General features: G+C 56.1%; 3 protein-coding genes across 3 annotated transcripts in view; 2 read left to right on the forward strand and 1 right to left on the reverse strand.

Annotated features, from left to right (window-relative positions):
* Polr2f (RNA polymerase II, I and III subunit F) overlaps window positions 1-17916 on the forward strand; it is an 83609-nt gene that overhangs the window by 10790 nt on the left and 54903 nt on the right. Inside the window, exons 5-6 of the mRNA XM_074084464.1 lie at window positions 14444-14603; window positions 16334-16465. Coding sequence (XP_073940565.1) covers window positions 14444-14603; window positions 16334-16465 — 292 coding nt within the window. The remainder of the gene's footprint in view (window positions 1-14443; window positions 14604-16333; window positions 16466-17916) is intronic.
* On the reverse strand, window positions 3597-12927 carry Sox10 (SRY-box transcription factor 10). The gene is made up of 4 exons (XM_020173555.2): window positions 12701-12927; window positions 11713-12221; window positions 7519-7787; window positions 3597-5257 (listed from the first exon to the last, which is right to left on the reverse strand). The coding sequence occupies exons 2-4, from the start codon at window positions 12135-12137 to the stop codon at window positions 4554-4556; spliced, it is 1398 nt and encodes a 465-aa protein (XP_020029144.1). The 5' UTR covers window positions 12138-12221; window positions 12701-12927; the 3' UTR covers window positions 3597-4553.
* Pick1 (protein interacting with PRKCA 1) overlaps window positions 14465-17916 on the forward strand; it is a 77533-nt gene continuing 74081 nt past the window's right edge. The window contains exon 1 of the mRNA XM_074084462.1: window positions 14465-14603. The gene's annotated coding sequence lies outside the window, so the exon portion shown is untranslated. The remainder of the gene's footprint in view (window positions 14604-17916) is intronic.

The following is a 17916-nucleotide window of genomic DNA, read 5'->3' on the forward strand; positions in this document are numbered from 1 at the left end:
TCCTTTCCAGTGGGGACTGGCTGCAGGGGCTTCTCCCTTCTCAGGAGTATCACAGAGCAGGTCTCATCAAGCCACCCATTGTTTCCTAAGGACCTGCCTCAAGCTCTTATCGAGGGCTCAGATCCCCTTTCAGGAGCAGTGCCCCAGCAGGAAGCGTGGGGGTGCCACGATCCCCATCCCCCCAAGCAGAGCCCTGCTGGCAAGTCAGCAGCTGGAGCACGGATCTAACACCTGCCCACCTCTGTCCCCACCGTGTCCTACTCATTCTCAGGCTACAGCCACACACTGCCCTCTGTGGCCCACCTCTGGTCTGACACCTGCGCCCTCTGCTTCCCAGCCGTGTGAAATGTCCTCTCCCTGCTATGGGTTCTGTGATCCTCAGGCCTGGACTGGGATGGGTGCTCGGACGATGTGATCTTGGGTTCTGCCCAAGCTAGAGCTCCCCTTCCTCTGCCTCAGGTGCTGGGAGGCCTCTTTCTTCACCCTACAGATGCCTGTCTGTTCCCCCCTCCCCCAGGGAGGGACCAATTACATTGGCTCCTCCCTCTTCCAAGGACAGGGTGGGTTACATGGTCACCAACATAGATAGAAGGAAGATCGGTTTCCTGCATACTCCAGCCAGATCTCCATTCCACTGCCAGCCTCTTGGAGGAGGAGCCTGTTTGCCAAACCTCTGCAACAGGCAGGGTCCCCAGGACAGACAGAGTGCCCTGGACAGGGTGGGAAGGATGAGTGGCCATGAGTGGGAGGGGTGTTTGCTGCTCTGGAGAAGGGTTAATTCAGGGAGCAGTGGACTTCGCACCCCTGCCACCCTTCTCCAAACCCATGGAATCCTTTAATCAAGTTGGGTGCTGAAATTTCAGCTCTGAAATGCCGCCTTTGTGCCGGCATCCAGGCAGCCGCCCCAGAGTGCGGGGGTCACTTTCTCTGCCCTATTTCTCTAAATGGTCTCTTTGTTCCCTGCTGGGCTGCTCAGTATCAGATGTGATTAAAGGGAGATGGGGTTTGGGCGGGAGAGGAGGGAGGTTAACCCTTAGGGGATAGGGTGTAAGGAAATGGGAGGAAGGGGGCTTTTTTTTCTCTTACCTCTCCTTTCCCATTCTGCTCCCTTTTTGGGGAGCCCCTTGTTACTCAGCTGGCCAGGCCCAGGTTTCACTTCTCTTGAATGCAAAGTCACCTGTACCACTATTGGTTCTGCATTTCTCAGGGTTTAGATATAAGTCTCATCAGTCCTTTCCAGAAACACACCTTGCTCCTTTGTTTACAAGTGGAGCTACTATCAGACCAGAGCACACTGAGAGTCCGTAGTCTAGGGGACATGTACAAACCCGGACTTCTGACTTCTGGGTTATTCATCCTCTCTCAGGGCCATTTCTCCTCCCACACCCCTGGGGCAGGGTCCTGGAGGTGGTGGCTTCAGCTCCTGGATGTGGCCCCTCCTGTGGCCTTGCTAGCTCCAAGTCCAAACCCCACACTCCCCTCCTGCTGCCCCCTGCAAGTGCATGAATAGTGTGCAAGCCAGAAATGAACAAATGTCCATTTCACTAAAGAGAAAAGGACGAGTTGTAAAACTTGTGAGCATGTAAGGTTGATCCTGGTGGATCTCCACCACAATTCTAGAGTAGGATACTATATATTTGGTGACACTGAAATAGTAAAGTGGGTGTCCAGGAGGCAGCATAGGGTTTCTAAGAGTCAGTAATGCCAAAAAAGTCTTCCCCAATGTTTTCTGGTCTGGTAGATCTAAGGAATGCCACAGGTCGGCACTGGGTGGCCTCTGGACTGCTGTGACGGATGGAGAAGTGTGCACTCCATGCTGATGTACTGTGATGATTCAGAACTGATTAGATTTTCCTTTGAGTGTAGCGACCAGAGCTGGTGGAGAGAGATCCTTAGTGGTGTACACAGGCTCTGTCCCTCTTCAGTTCAGCCTTTATTAGTGACTTAAATGAGGATATCCAAGTTTGCAGATGCATAAAGCTCTGAAGAGAGCTAGTTTCCAAGATTTAGTACCGGTGGGGAAACTAGTCAACTAGAATAAGATTAAATCTGTTAAAGATTAGTATTATTTGGCTTTTTTTTTTTTTTTTTGTGAGACTGGGTTTTGAATTCTGGGCTTTGTGCTTTACCACTTGAGCCACACCTCTAGTCACATGGGGTTCACAAACTATTTGCCTAGGCTGGCCTTGAACTGCAATCCTCCCGATCTCAGCCTCCCAAGTAGCCACTGGCTCCCGGCTAAAAATTAGTATAAAATCCTACATTTATCTACAAAACACCAGAACCCGTTTATATCTGGTTTGGGTGGTCTGACTTTGCAGAAGATACTGTTTGAAAGAACGAGGGTTTGGGTCACCAGTCTTCAAGGGAGCCAGCAGTTTCAGGGAGGTAGTGTGAAGAGCTTGCTGGATGCGGCTTCCAGTTAGAGGGGGTGCAACCATGCTGGGAGGACTGGTTTAGTCCTAGGAAGTCAGGAGCTGGGGCCTACAGGTGGAAGGGAGGAGCTCTGGAGCAGTGGAAGCAGATTTAAAGGTCCAAATTTGAAGGGAAGTAGAGTCTGCAAACTGTGCAGGTGGAGGGGATTATGGTGGAGGGCACAAGCTTTGGAGTGAGGGCTGGGTTCACACTGGCACCAGCACCTCCTAGCTTCAACCCTCCTAAGCTTGGGTCTCCCTATCTGAGCATGGGGGCAGTGACAGGACCCACTCTCCCCACAGGCCTGAATGACAGAACACCTGACATAGCCTGTGACCCAAGAGCACACAGTAAGTGTACTGTGAGGACATCCAGCCATCAGAGCTGCCAGTCGGTGGATCAAGGAAGTCAAGAGATTTCCCTTGTCCCTGGGGTCATGTGCTTGCAAGTTAGTTCTACCAAGGACAGAACTAGGGAGATCACTGAAGGACGGACTGCTTGTCTGACATTCTAGGTTTAGACTTGGACACAGGCTGCTTCTATGAAGGTTCAACTGGTGTGTGTGTGTACCCATGTGTGTGCTAGAGGACATGGGAGGTGGAGGGGTGAGGCAACAGAAGGCCCATCTGCACACCCTGAAGGCCCATGCCCTACTGCTGACCTCAAGGAATCAGGTTCAGCCCACCTGCTCCCTTTCAAATACCTGTATCTTGAACTTTTTGCAAATTTCCCTCAAACCGTGTAAGCAGAGGGTCTGCACTGAGTTCCAGGTGGGCCTGAGAGTGAATGACCCCTATGCGGAGGGCCTAGCCCTGTCAGGGAAAGGCTCCTCTCTGTGACTTTAGTTCCTGTGCAGAGCCACCCACCTGAAGGCCGGCAGTCCTAACCCACTCCACTGTCTCCACTTCCTTAGGGGAGAGAGAGAGACCCTTGGGTTGTCCCTCCTTTGTACCCCCTAGCTACTGAGGAAGCACAGATAGAGGGAAGAGACCAAGAGACAGGCCAGGTCAGGCCCACCAAGCAGGTAACCGGAACCTTTAATTTTATTATTTGGAATGCTTAATGCAGAGTTAATAGGGGCTGGGGTAGCTAGGAGAGGGAGCGAGGGGACTACTGAGATAAATAAGGGGACAGCAATGCGTTACATGTGGACTGTGGGGCTGCAGAACAGGAGAATAGGGGCAGACACAACTACATACTTTATTCAGATACCACTGGGAAGCAAAGGGCAAAAGGCGAGGGCAGAATGTACATGACAGGACTTTCATGTCCAGCCTGCTGCCAGCAGCCTGGATGATGGGCCCTGCATCTCTTCCTGGAGCAGAGGTCTTGGCCTGTGCAGCTCTAACTCTTAGAGCCCAGGTAGGTGGGGCCCACTGTGTCCAATGAGGAAAGAGGGAGCCAGCTGACCAGGAGCCCAGGGAGGAAGACTCTGTGAATTGTCTCTGAATTCTTTCCTGGAGCCCCTGCCTCCTCACCCCAACCCTGTGGTGGAAAATGGGGCTCCCTTTGATTAGACAACAGATGAGGTTACTGGCATTGAATTGGATCTAGGGGCCTCTGTGCCAATTCCTTCCTGTTTTCAGGGGAGGAGGGGATTTGAAATGAGAATTCCCACTGAGCACCCCGCCACCCCACTCTTCACCAGGCTGTTAAGCTGTCCTCAGCCCCTGCGTGACAGGACAGTCATCTCTAGGCTCTGATGCAGGTCCCTGGGCATCCTGGCTCTTACGAACTATGCCACAGATGGTACAGGGGCCTGTGAGACCCTCGTTCTCCATGAGAGAGGAAACAGGAGTGGCAAGGCCTCCAATGCCCATCCAACCCTGGATGCTTTCTCCCTCCCTGAGGGCATGAGTGGTCCTTCTCAAGTCCTGAATAGAGGGTCATTTCTGGGGGAGGGAAAGCCCCTCATCCTCCTTCCTCTGCCCAGCTGTCAGCCAGGCCTGGGCTTCCAGAGCTGGGATAGGGTAATGGGTCATCAGGGCAGGAGCCAGCAGAGAGCCTTCCCGCCACTGTCATCCTCTGCAGCCTCCTCCACTGTCACCACCAGGCCTGGGACAGGTGAGGAACAGGGCACACAGGCTGGGGAAAGGGGCCCGGAGGGCCAGGTGGGGCCTGGTGGTGACATGGCCATTTTAAGGCCGGGACAGTGTCGTATATACTGGCTGCTCCCAGTGTGTGGGGCTGTGGGACTGGGGCCCAGAGGGGCTGGGGTCAGAGATGGCGGTGTAGAGGGGCCGCTGAGAGGGCCCCATGTAGGAGAAGGCCGAGTAGAGGCCAGAGGCCTGGCCAGAGTGGCCATAATAGGGTCCTGAGGGCTGATGGTCAGAGTAGTCAAACTGGGGGCGGGAGATGGAGGGGAAGGCAGAGCCATAGTGGGGCAGACTGAGGGAGGTATAGGCGATCTGCGAGGTGGATGGCTGGTCGGTGTAGTGTGGGGGCCCCTGAGGGCCAGCGGTCTCTGTCTTCACCTGGGCTTTGGCATCCACACCAGGGGGTGAGACCGTGGGCAAAGCCACACCTGGTGGCTTGGAGATCCAGGCAGAATGTCCACTGGCCACAGCCAGGGCACTGCCCAGCCCATAGCCAGCTGCTGAGTAACTGCCCACGTGGCCTGGGTGCCCATTGGGTGGCAGGTATTGGTCCAACTCAGTCACATCAAAGGTCTCCATGTTCGACATTACCTCATGGCTGATCTCACCGATGTCCACATTGCCGAAGTCGATGTGAGGCTTCCCGCCCTCCCCCAGGGAGCGCCCATCCCTCTTGGGGTCAGCCTTGCTGGACTGCAGCTCTGTCTTTGGGGTGGTTGGAGGGGTGGGCGGGCCATGGCTCTGGCCTGGATGAGAGACAAGAGAGAAGAGCAAGGAGGGAAGCAGGTCAGAGGCAGGTGGACACAGTGGGCCACGGGGCCCACTGTCAGGAGCAGATGTCTCCAGGAAGCTAAGGTGTGACTCTACTGACCTCATAAGGTTCACATATTGTGTCAGCATGCTGGAAAATCATGAAGTTCTCCAATCTCAGGGATGGTTCTGCCTCCCGACTCCGACCCGGAGAGGCCGGCTTCACTTTGGAAAGCCTCTCCTATTAAGTTCTTTACCGGGTCTGAAGTGGGCCCCCCTGCTGTGCTGCTCTTTCCCATTGTTCCTCAGCAGCTGACCCTGTTGTGGTCTGGCCCATGGCTGGAGCCCTGCCTGCACCCTGCCTGCTCCCTGCCTGCTCTTCAAGGTACCCTTGGCATTTTCTTGCTGCTCTCCCTGCTTCTCTCCACTCTGGACTGCCTGTCTCATTGTGTCTGGCTCACCTGTGCCTGCTTCCTACCTGGGCCCCCAAATGGTGGTGTGTCCCTTTCAGCATTCCCCCTCCTCCAGAGCCTGCCCCTGCCATACCCACTGTCTATGGGCAGCTCCATCATACCCTGGGCAGTACTAACTTGCTGTCTCTTGAGCTTCCTTCCCTCCTTGCTTAGAAGGGTACTGAGACACTGGCCACTGTTCCTTTGTCTGTTCACTTTCTCATCCACACAGCCATTCAGCAAGTACTTGGAGGCGCTGTGTCAGGTGCTAGGGATACAAATGAAAATAAAATGGGCCCCTACGTCCCAAAGCTCTTATTCTGGAAGATCAGAGACCACATGTGCCTAGAGTGGGAGGTATTGTTGTAAAGTGACAGGTGAAGGATTCAGAACCCTTGCTACCCTAGTGACTCACTGAAGGTGTCTGGACTGGGTTTTGAAGGGTAAGAAAAAGCCCACACGGGCTATTTCATTCTGTGGAGGCTCTGTGCATGGTCCAGAGCCGTGTGTGTGTGTGTGTGTGTGTGTGTGTGTGTGCGCGCGCGCGCGTGTCCGTGGTGTGGTGTGTATGCATCCTTGAGTCTCTGAAGGTGAGGAGTACGTGTGTGGGGAAGGGAGACTGGACTGGACAACCCTTTGGAGACAGACAAGTCCATAATCTTATGAAACTGGTTACTGCTTGAGGGCAGGCTGTGCCCCCCATCAGACCAGAAGCAGATCTAAAGTTGCTCTGGCTGACGGCTCTGGACCTGGGCCTTGAATCCTGGCTCTGTCACTTGTCATGTGGCTCTGGACAAATACCTCTTCTCTTGGGCAGTTTTCTTGTCAGTAAAGGAATAAGAAACGTTCTCAACTACAGTCTGGTGGGTGCTGCACCTCTGGATCTCAAAGGGGCTTCTCGTGTCCTTGTTTCGTCATGTGCACAATTCATTTGCTTTCATCCCTGCCCCTCCCTCTAGCTGTGGGCTTCAAAGGCCAGGGGCCCTCGGCTTCTCTTGGTGGTACCTTTGATGTCCCCTCTAGTGTCTTCTGATGGCAGAGCTCTGCTCACTGAGTACTTCCCCTGTGTCAGACCTGAGTGTGACACTTCTGTACTTGGGGGAATGCAAACCAGGCAGTGATGGGGGAGCCCAACTGTTTGGGCTCAGACTTCAGCTGCATGGCAAGCTCCTCTTCTATGTATCTTCATCTGTAAGATGACAGTAACCTGCTACCCTCTGAGACCTGAGCCCAGGCCATTGGGTACCCCATACCACCATCCAGGGCTGTCTACACGATTGAGGGGCTTAGTATATATAAAGCAACTGACACAGTGCCCAGCAAACAATAGGTGCTCAGATAATATCAGCTCTTATAATCATAAATGAAAATTGAACAGGAATGGGCTGGGCCATGTCTGGTCCTCCATGGCATGTGCTCAGCATCACATACCTTGTCTCTCCTGACAGAGAACGGGGTGGGGAGGGACAGTGGTTTTCTCTCCACCGTTTGATGTCCCATTTCTCAAACGCACACTGTTTGCCTTTCCTTGCTATGACTGCTGCAACCTCTTCTCACCCCATGGCCTCTGTGCCTTCCTTACTGGCTCTCTTTTTCCAGCAGCAGTGCCCCCTCCATCAGCCCTGGCCAGTGCCATCTTGCCCAACCACCTCTTGGGGCACTGGAGTGCCCACTGAGTTGCCTCTGGCCTGTGTATCCCAGCTGGGCCAGCCCTTCCAGAGCCCAGGGTTGCTGGGGAGCATCAAAGTCACAGGCCACCAAGACTCCTTTCCAAATTGCCTGACCTCCTTCAGCCCAGCACTCACCTGAGGGGTGCTCTGGATTCCCATCTGACATGGGGGAGCCCTCTTCTGGGTGCCGGTGGTCCAGGTGGGCACTCTTGTAGTGGGCCTGGATGGCAGCAGCCCCTCCTTGCTCGGATTCCGCACCTGGGCACTCGGCCTCCCCTTGGGCTGCCTTCCCATTCTTTCGCCGCCGGGGTTGGTACTTGTAGTCAGGATGGTCCTTCTTGTGTTGCATCCGGAGCCGTTCAGCCTCCTCAATGAAAGGGCGCTTGTCACTCTCATTCAGCAGCCTGGAGGTGAGGCAATGGGGGTGGACAGCATAGCCAGCATGAGTGCCAGAGTGCCCAGGCTCGCCTCTCTCTGAGGGTTAGCCCTGGAAAGCACATGGAAGGATGGGGAGCCCAGAAGGCAGGGCCCAGGTGAGACTGTCCCTATGGATAGGGCCAGGAAGATGCCAGGCCAAGAATCAACAACATCAGTGGCCTTGGATGTCAGCCTGTAAATCTGTTAGGATCTGGAGAACTCCAAAGATGGGAGTAGAGGTAGGAACAGAGCTTCCCAGGGGCAGGTGTCGGTTTAATGAAAGGAAAACGGTATCACCAAAGCTGTCTTCAAGTGGATCTGGCTGTCTCATTAAGGGTGAGCTCCCTGGGGCTGGAGGTGTGCAGAGAAGCAGCAGGGCTGAAGAAAAACTCAGTCTCTGTACTTACTAGCTGGGTGAGACCTTGAACAAGTCGTTTCTCTGAGCCCTAGTTTTTTCACTTATAGAATTCACTTATAGAATGAATATGATAGTATCTACCTCGCTGGGGTGGGATCACTGGAAGTAACAGATACTCATGCCCTATACTGGGTCCTGAGAAACAGGTGCTACCCAGATGCTGCTTGGTGGTGGTGGGGGGTTGGACAGGAGGGCCTAAGGGTGTGCCCTCAACTCTGGAATACTAATTTGGTGAATTCCAGTTTGGTAGGACTGAACAGGGTGGAATGAATCCCATTCACTATGGGGAGAACTCTGTTCTGGAGAAGACCCTGTATGCCTGTCCAAGGGGTGACAAAAGGTAGAGGAAGCTCAAGCCTCTTCCAGACCCTAGGACAGAGCAGCCATGGTGGGAGGAAGGCCTGACTGCTGTGCCCCACCTACCCGACTCCAGCCTCAGGCCAGGATTGGTTGCCCAGGGTGAGGAGGGCAGAATGGGGTACCTTTCTGAGGGGGTTGAGCACACAGATTCTAGACTCCCAGACACAGGGACTGAGAGTCCGCCAATCTGTGGGAGCAGCTCTGGCCCTATCTGGAGGGTCTTTTTCCAGTGGCCCCACCCTGCATACCCACTGGATGCCCTCTTCCCCCAGGCAGCTGAAGGCCGATTCTCCTCTCCCTGAGTGGGAGGGGGTGGTCATGCCAGGCACCTCCTAGCCCGCAGCAGCATTCTTCTGCAGCTTAGCCTCCTGGTGGACCTCCATCCTGCCCAGCATTCTCCAAGGGACCCTCTAGCTGAGCAAGGCTCCACTGGGGTTAGTACACACCTTTAGCTCAGAGTGGAGACTACAAGGCCAGGCTGGGAGTCTCTGGTGGGATGCTGGCACCTTCCCAGCCACAGGCCCCAGCAAGCACAGACGCTCCTGGGTGACCAGCCACACTGAACTCACTTTCTTACCCTGACTATTCCCAGGGCCCCCTGCCCAGCTGGCAACCTGCAGTCAGCAAAAAACAAAAAACAAACAGAAAAACCAAGCAAACAGGGAGTGTGGAGGGGGCTGCACAGGACAGAAAAGAGGTAAGATTGTAATGCTGGATCTCACTGTGACCTCTGAAGCTAGTTCTCAGCATAACCCAGACAGAAGCCCGACCCGATCCGAAATGGTCGGGTGGTAGGGGATGGAGGGGGGCAAGGAGAAGGAAGGCTGGTTCCCCACTCAAACTGGAAATTCCAGTGGGGCTCCCTGCTGCATTTTGTCCTCCTGTCAGTTCAATACCGTAAGATAGCCACCTGGGCAAGGGGCTGGTGGGAGGGGTTTCAGCCTTGGCTCTGATTGTTCTTTCCAAGCAACCACCCTGGATCCCTCCACAGATGGCTTCCAAGGTTAGCGCCTGGGGGAACTCACACAGCCACTTAGAACCTGTGCTTTGAAGTTGACCCCAAGCCCATCGTAGCCTACCCAGTCTGCCCGTTTGTTTTTCTCTGATTTAGGACCTCTGTTTTTCAGTTCTGTCTACTCAACTACTTCCTTTTCTGATGTTCCAAGAGTCATGAGCTTGTTAAGTGTTCAGAAGTTCCTGGAGTGATTGGCCAGCCCAGCTCATATCCCAGTGTCTCTCAGGAACCCCACTCATGGCCCAGGGAGCTACCACCTGTTGGTACAGCCTTGGAGCCTTGCCATTTTCCCACCATCCACCCCTCAGGCTGGGTCCTCAGCCAGCAGGGCTTGCTCTTCTGTCCACCCTGCCTCAGGTGGACCTCTGTGGGCACAGCCTGAGTGGTGGCCAGAAACAAGTCCCCCCCGAAGGGGCACAAGCCTAGGTTCTGGGGTGGTAGAACTGGGATAGGGACAATGGAGGGACCCCTCTTAAATCCTTGGCAGTGGGAGGATGGTTGTGGGAGAGTGGGGGGGTCCATCCTTGCTTTGTGTCTCACTGGTCTGCTCAGTTGTGGCCTGCTCTGTCTGCCCATCTATCTTCCTTCTGGTTGTGTGTCTCTCACTTGCTTTTCTTTATCCTATAGCTGCAAAGGCACTGACCTGGGCTGAGCCCTACCATGATCTGGATGGGTTTTGGTCGGAGAAACTAGCTGCTATCTCTGCTCTGGGACACAGCTGGACTCGCTGGGCCTATGTAGCAGCTGGTGGTTCAGCCCCAGTCTGCTCAGGGGCTGATGGCTGCAAGGGCTGGGAGTGAGGAGGGTGCCACGCCTTTAGCAAGCACATGGTAAGCACCAGCCAGGGCTAGATACAAATCACTCTGTCTCTTGGGGACCCTCCTGCTCATTCCTCTACTCTAAGCCCTTGGTTTTCATGCTGGGCCAGCAAAGAGGAGGAAGCAGGAGGAGCAGGTTCCTCCAACAGACCCCAGGCTTCCTCAAGCCCGGAAGTCTTCTCTGTCTACCCTCATCATCTCCAGACCACTGCTGAGTGAAGGGTGACCCACCACTGTCACCAGGGACAATGTGGGGACAACCTCCAACAGCAGGTTGGGAGACTGGGTTCTGGCCCTTACTGCCACCAACAGCTATGTGACCTTTGTAGTAGCTTTCTGGACTGTCTCTTGGGCAGTCTAGTGGGACTCAGGTGACCTCTGTAGGCTGGCATCTGCTGAAGCTCCTGTTCTCTTTGGTAGCTGGAGAGGGGTGGGGTATGCCCTGCTCCATACATCTGAAAGGGGCCAGGTGAGCCCCAGGGTCAAGGATTGGAGACTTCCTCTTCCAGGGAATGTTGCCCAGAGATTTGAACTGGGCCCAGGCAGCCTAGATCTCTAAGGGACCTTAGGCTGCAAGGGGGCCAAGCTTCCTCCTGGCCAGGGTGCTCAGACCCAGCTCCAGGGTTGGGGGAAAAGGTTGCTCAATGTTGGGTGGGGCCTTGGGAGGAAAGATGGCGCCAAACTTGGAGAGAGTGGAATGGCTCTGGGTCAGTGTGGGAGGGGAGGCCTCTTTTTGTGTGCCCTATCCTGGGAATAAAGAAGCCCTCAGCCTGGAGGGTGGGATCAGGAAGGTCCAGAGAGACGCTGGGACAGGAGACCTTGCGGCGGCGGGAAGTGCACACCTCCATCCCCTATTTTCCAAGACTCTCGTCCGGATTCCTAGTTTTCCTTCAACTTTTCCCACCTCACCATCTCTCTGCCTCAGTTTCCCAGCACCTCCAGCCAGGCCTTCCATTCTTTCCCAAGCGTTTTTCTCCCTGGAGTATATGCAAGGAGTCAGTAAAGCCTCCCTGCCACCACCTTCTGCTGCCTGCCACTCACAGGATTCCAACCAGGAGGGGGCGCCTTTCAGCCCTCAGCCCAGAATAGGATGGCCGGGCCTATGCCGCGGCTGGAGTTCTGAGTTCCAGAGTGGACAGCGAGTACCGCCCCACAAGGCCACTTGTGGCAGATGCGAGGGCCTGGTCCCCACCCCTGGTCTTCCCAGGAGATGGCTGTCCCTGGGAGAGGGGCCCGCTCCGGGGTGGGTGTGGGGGGGCAGTCTAGCCCACAAGGACCCCAAGCTGGGACCGGGTGCTCACCTCCAGAGCTTGCCCAGCGTCTTGCTGAGCTCGGCGTTGTGCAGGTGCGGGTACTGGTCCGCCAGCTTCCTGCGCGCCGCCTGCGCCCACACCATGAAGGCGTTCATGGGCCGCTTGACGTGCGGCTTGCTCTTGCTGGCGCCGTTAACGCGCACAGGCATGGGCACCAGTGTCCAGTCGTAGCCGCTGAGCACCTGGCTGACGGCCTCGCGGATGCACACGGGGAACTTGTCATCGTCCGCTTCGCCGTCCTGTTGCTCTTTCTTGACCTTGCCTAGTTCACCAGGCCCCGGGCTGGCACGCAGGCCTGAGCCGCCACCGCCGTCGGGTCCCATCGAGGGCGCGCTCCCCGGGGACAGGCAACGGGGCTCCTCGGAGCCCACAGGGCTCAGCTCCACCTCCGAAAGGTCCTGCTCCTCCGCCATGTCGCCCCCGGCCGCCGCCGCCGCCGCCTCGGCCGCCTCCCCCGGGCCAGCCGCCGGGGTCCTCGCAAAGAGCCCAACGCCCACCTGGACGGGAAGGAGGGCGCGATGGAGCCGCGGGCTGCGCGTGGCCCCGAGGGGCGGCCCGGGCGGGACGCGGACGCAGCCCCGAGGTGGCGGCCCGCCCTGCTCGTGCTCAACCACTGCGGGCCCCTGGGCCCTCGCACATGCCAGGCCTTAGGTGGGCGCGTCTCGCCTCCGCGTCTTCCCACCCTCTGGTCCCAACCGTCTCGTGGTGTGGGTGTTTTTTTTTTAATAACCTCCTTTTGGGTGGAGGTTTGTTGATGGAAAGGAAGAAAAACGGACCCTTTATTCTGCTCTAATCCCATCCCCTGGAATTTCCCACCTTTTCTCTCACCTCTCCTCTTTCCCCTCTACCTGCCAGCCCCGACGGGAGACTAGAGAAGCTGGGTGGGGGGCGCGGGCGTGTGGGGTTGTCACCTCTCCTACCCCACAGCAGGGGCCCAGGCCTGGCCCTGCCAAGGAGGAGCAAGCTGCGCACTCACCTCCTCCGACCTCTCCTCCAGTCTGGGGCTAGTCCTGAGGAAGTGGAAAACCGAGTCCCAAGGTGTGCGGTCCAGCTCGGGGCTGGGGGGTGACGCTGGTGGGCTGGGAGGGAGGGGCTGGGGGGCCCTGAGCCTCAGGCCACGGCCTCGTTAGGACGGAGCCTGAATCCTCACCACCAACCACCCTGGCCGGACAGCCTGAGACTGACTGAGCGACTGAGCCGCTGCGGAGGGCTGGGGAAGGAAGGAGGGGGAGGGGAGGGGGAGAGGAGGGAGGGAAGGGCAGAAGGTGGAGCCTCCAGCGCTGCCTTCATCCCCAACACCCAGGGCTCTTCCACCCCGCCCAGGCCCCCCCAGCCCAGCTCCCGCACTGCGGCCCAGGCCCATCTCCTTGGGCTTAGTTTGGGTCCCGGCAAGCAGGCATAGGAGTTGGGGCAGTTAGGCCAGGGAATGAAGAGATGCAGGCAGCAAGGTCAGGGTTGTTGTCTGGAGAAAAATCAAGCCCAACTGGGACCCTGAATTCTGCCTCCGGTGGCGAGATAGACAGTGGACAAAGGATTGGGAAGAGATGTGAGGAAGTCAGGTGAAGGTCCAGTCGACCTGAGAGGGTGGCAAGACTGTGTTGCTTCATTTAGGAGATCTCATTGAGTGCCTACTGTGTGCCAGGAACTACTGCCAGCCTGTTTCATTCTTGCTTTCCCCTGCACTCTCTACTTCAACCTCCACAGCAAGAGAGAGAGAGAGAGAGCTCAGGTCCCCACCTGGGAAAGCGAGAAGGCAATTGGACATCCTCTACCCAGTACAGATATTCCAGCTCTGCCTCTGGTCCCTTCTTCTAAATCCCCAGCGTTGGGGAAGCGGGGTTGGATTAAGGTGGAGACACAGGAGGCTGAGGGGGGTGTGTCCTCTTCAAGTAAGGCTTAGAGGCCTTCATGGTCCTTCTTCCTGAGACTCCTTGGGAGTCCCAGTCTTGGGTGTCTTGGATGTCACCAAGTCCAGCCCTGAGAAGGGGTGGGAACTGCCTTGGCTCAAGCTCCTCTCCTTGTTCTGCCATCACTCCTGGCTTCTTTTCCTTTCCCCACCCCGTCCTAGGTCTTGCCTCAAAAGGTCATAGCCTCTTTCTCTTCTTAGACAAGGAAGGCAGCTCTGCTTCTTGAGCGACTAGGCAGAGGTGGGGTGTATGTGGAGAGACAGATAGAGGAACCTGGGCTGCGTTGGTGACTACACATGGCTCCCAGTCCCTCTGCAGCTGGGCAAGGCCCCTGGCCCACCCCAAGGGGGTCCTGTCTGGAGAGGGGCTAGAATAGGGGTCTGGAGCGGCAAGGCCTCATGCCTGGAAAGGCCTGGGGGGAAGGGGAGTGGGTTATGGGACACAATGAGGTAGTCACATGAGGCGAAGGCATGTTGGGGGGTGGCAGACATTGGAACACACACACACACATGCTCACACACACACAACCAGCCAGACAATTGGGCCAGTGTGTCTGGGGCTGCGGAGCCCAGTGAATTAGGAGTTTGATAAGGGTTTTCTCTTTCTCTCGCTTGCTGGCCTTGGACAATCTCCCCCCAGTTTTCCTCGACGCCACCCCCGGCGCTGCCAACCCTCCTCCCCCCGCCTCCCTTCTCTTCCCTGTGCCCAGACTCTTGTTCGGGGCCTTGAAACAGTGAGCTGTCTTTGTTCGAAATACAGGTGAACGGCAATCATGTGATTAACACACACACACATAAAAAGCTTTTTAACAGCGCCCGCCCGGCCTCAGAACTGCCTGGAGAGGAGCCGCCCTGGATGGACAGAGGGACGGAGGGACGAGCATCCAGCCAGCCGTGTCCCGGCTGCCTTGCAGCGGTCTCCAACGCCCGCTGCTACCCGCTCGCTGCCCGCCTGCCTGGCATCTCTCTCCCGGTGGGTCCCCGCTCATCCTTCCACCCCTTGTTCCCTCCTCTTGGAGGCAGGACCTCCCTGCTCTCTTTGTGTCTATGACTGGACCCGAGACCCCTGGGGCATGGAGGGGTGCCGTGGAGGGAGAGGGCTCAGGGTCAGGAAACCTGGCGTGGGGTCTTACTGCCGCTCCCTTCTCCAGCTCCCAGCCCCCACCCTCCTTGGCCCAGCTTCCAGGAAGGGTGGGAGCAGCAGTGGGCATACTTGGTCTGCAGGGGACCACACCAGCTCTGCCGCTCCCTCTTTCCCTTGCCTCTGAGTACGGTGCTTGGGCTCTCTGCAGCAGGTGCTGTCGAGGCAGGTGGGCCTGCAAAGGGTGTAGGGGGTGTGTGTGGGGGCTGGGGGACCCACATACATCCCTCTCCACAATGCTGGCCACTGGATCCCCTCCATCCCATACCAGGGGGACCCAGTTTTCTCTAGCAAGGGAGGGTGAAGCCCCCCCCCCACCGCCACTTCATCCCTGCAGAGCAGGGTGTTTAGAGAGTGGGGAGCAGATCCATATGAAGACCCCAGGGCTTTGTCCCTGGCAGGATAGTGAGGAGGCCCAGGGTCGCCTTCTGCTCCTTACCCCCCATTATGACCCTCCCCCCCAGGGATGCTCTTGATCACCCTCATTCCACCCTCATCAAAGCTGGCCTGTGACAATGGCTCATCTTCCACAGTGAGGGTGGTGCTGGTGTGTTGCCAGCAGAGGGGCGAGGCCTGAGAGTGTGCTGGAACTCTGGCTTCCTCCCGTGGACAGGGAACTTTTGGGAGCTGCAGGATTTCTTTGGGTCCAGCTGAGTTCCCTTCAGGCTGGTCACAGATTTTCTCACCTGAGAGCAGGAGGGGGAATATATCAGACAGAAGCTCACTGATGACACTGCCAGGCAGAGTGGCCTCAGGTTGGCAGTGACTCTTAACACCTGAGCTGCCAGCTCTCTTCTTTAGGTCACTGGTCCTGCCTTGAGGAATGCTTCACTCATAGTCCTCCACCCTGGGCCTCAGCTTCCTCATCTGTCACACAGGTGATAACAACCCCTTCCCAGTCTGCTGCACAGGACACACCAAAATGACAAACCTGCCATTTATCAGATCTGGGCTATAAGGGGCGAAGGATGGCTCTGGTCAAGTTGAATTTCTGCCCCAGCCTCAGTTTCCCTGCATGATCATGTGACACTTCTGGACCCACTCACAGGACAGGGTGAAGATCAGCTGAGGGGACACGGGGAAGGCGTTTACTGCCTCTGAACATTGTGTGAATGCAACCTGGGGTCCTAGCTGAACTCTCATTTGTCATTTCTGGCCTGTGTCCCTTTCCAGGCTTGGCTCAGTGCTTCTCACACATGAGGGACTCAGTTCTTCAGCAGTGAGGGACCTCATTCTACCTTCCTACCAAGCTTTGGAGCACCTGCCTAAGATTGGCCTCATTCTTTCTGCCTTTTAGATTCACTTGTGGAGGCCTTTTTTTTTTTGAGATAGGGTCTCACTATATAGAAACATATGTATCCCACCTTGTCTTGGGCAGTCTGGTCTTGAAGTTGTGATCCTCTTGCCTCACCCTCCCAAATAGGTAGGATTATAGGTGAACACCACTGTGCCCAGCACTTGCAGAGTTTAAAAATATACTGAAGTCCAGATCCCACACCAAACTAGTTAATTCTGAATTTTCGAGGATGAGGGGCAGACGCTTTTTTGCAATTCCCTGGCAGGCCTTGCTGTTCCTCAGGAGGTCTCTGGAGCCCTGTGAAGTGTCCCCTACCAGAGCCAAAATCTCCAGGGAGAGAGGACAGAGCTGGGGCTCTGGACCCCAGAGCTGGAGGCTAGACCTGCAGGTTACACTGGTATGTCCAGGGAGTTTGGGAATGTGGTAGGGAGGGGCTGTGTATTGGGAAGGTGGAGGGCTGAGGGGCAGGGTTTGAGGTCAAGGATAGTGGCAGAGACAGAAGCCATGCCAGGGAGCCTCAGCCTGTTCTGGGGAGTAGCTGGGGGTGTAGGCTTGGAGGGAGAGGGCACTTTCTAGGCTACCCCTCATCTGCAAGGCTGTGTCTTCATCAGTCTATATGTGGTGGGAATCCTACTACCAGTACCCACGTACTAATGGATAAATGAGGCTGGGAATCTCAGGACTTGGTTTTGCATATGTAAAATGTTGGTTATTTCATATAGCTACTATACCCTCAACTGGGTGAGAGAATAACACACACACACACGCCTACCTTAATAACTGTTCACTGTCTTTTAGAGAGAAGACAGTGTACGTGTTGGGTTGGGACTGGGAGTGGGGGCTCCTTTCAGTTCAAGGCATGAATCTTTACGAGCTGCCACTGTGAACTCATAGTTTTATTTTTGTGGTTCTGGGAACAAAACTAGGGCTTCCCATATGCTAGGCCAGTGCTCTGCCACTGAGCTGCATCCCCAGTCCTCATCTTCAGGGGTCTCTAATCTGCCTTTCAAATTTCAGCATCAGTTCAGGGTGGGCCTCCCTGCCTGCACCCGCTTAACAGTGAAGGTGATACTTTCAGGGCCTCCCAGAGCCAGTGTCCTGACCAGCTCAAGAGCTCCTGTCATTTAACTCTACCCACTCATCAGCCCTTTGAGAAGGTCCGTTACTATTCTCACCTAGGCAGGAATCCAAGGCACAAAGAGGTACAGGGGTAGGCCTGTGTGTACCCAGCTAAGGATTGGGGATGTGGGCTGGGACCTGGAGTTTACCTCTCCAGCCCAGCCCTGACCACTCTGCTGCCACTAGACTACAGGTGAAGCCACACAGGCCTGTTCCCTCAATCTCCTCTCCAGCTGGGCCTTTGTCCTTGCCTGGCCCTTCCCTCAGCCGCCCTGTCTTGCACTCTGCCTGCTGGAGGCTTGGTCACTGTTGTGGCCCAATGCAGAGGCTTTCTTTAGGGACACACTCCTTGACTCCTTGGCTATCGTTCTCTCCCTCCTTCCTTCTGTGGAGGAGGGGGATCTCTTTGTACCTGCTCCTCCTCCTTCCTGCCCAGCTTTGTGTACAGGCCAGTTCCTACTTCCTACTGAGCCCCCTGAGGGCAGGGCCATCCCTTACTCTTTGGTTTTGGTCTCTCTAGGGCCCAACACGACTTTGGGTCATCTTGCCTGAGCTAGCTGCTGTCCAAGGGGGAAAAGACCAGGGAGGCTAGCACAGGCAGAAGTGGCTTCCTGGAGGCGGAGGGCCTGTGTTTTAGGAGAGAAGGATAGTGTTCCAGGGCTGGTCCAGTAGGGGCTCTTGCCCCTCCTTGTTTCTAGTTGGAGCTGAAGGCTGTTCCAGGGGCCTAAA

Source organism: Castor canadensis, chromosome 8 (assembly GCF_047511655.1).
Source record: "Castor canadensis chromosome 8, mCasCan1.hap1v2, whole genome shotgun sequence".
NCBI classification, from domain to species: Eukaryota; Metazoa; Chordata; class Mammalia; order Rodentia; family Castoridae; genus Castor; species Castor canadensis.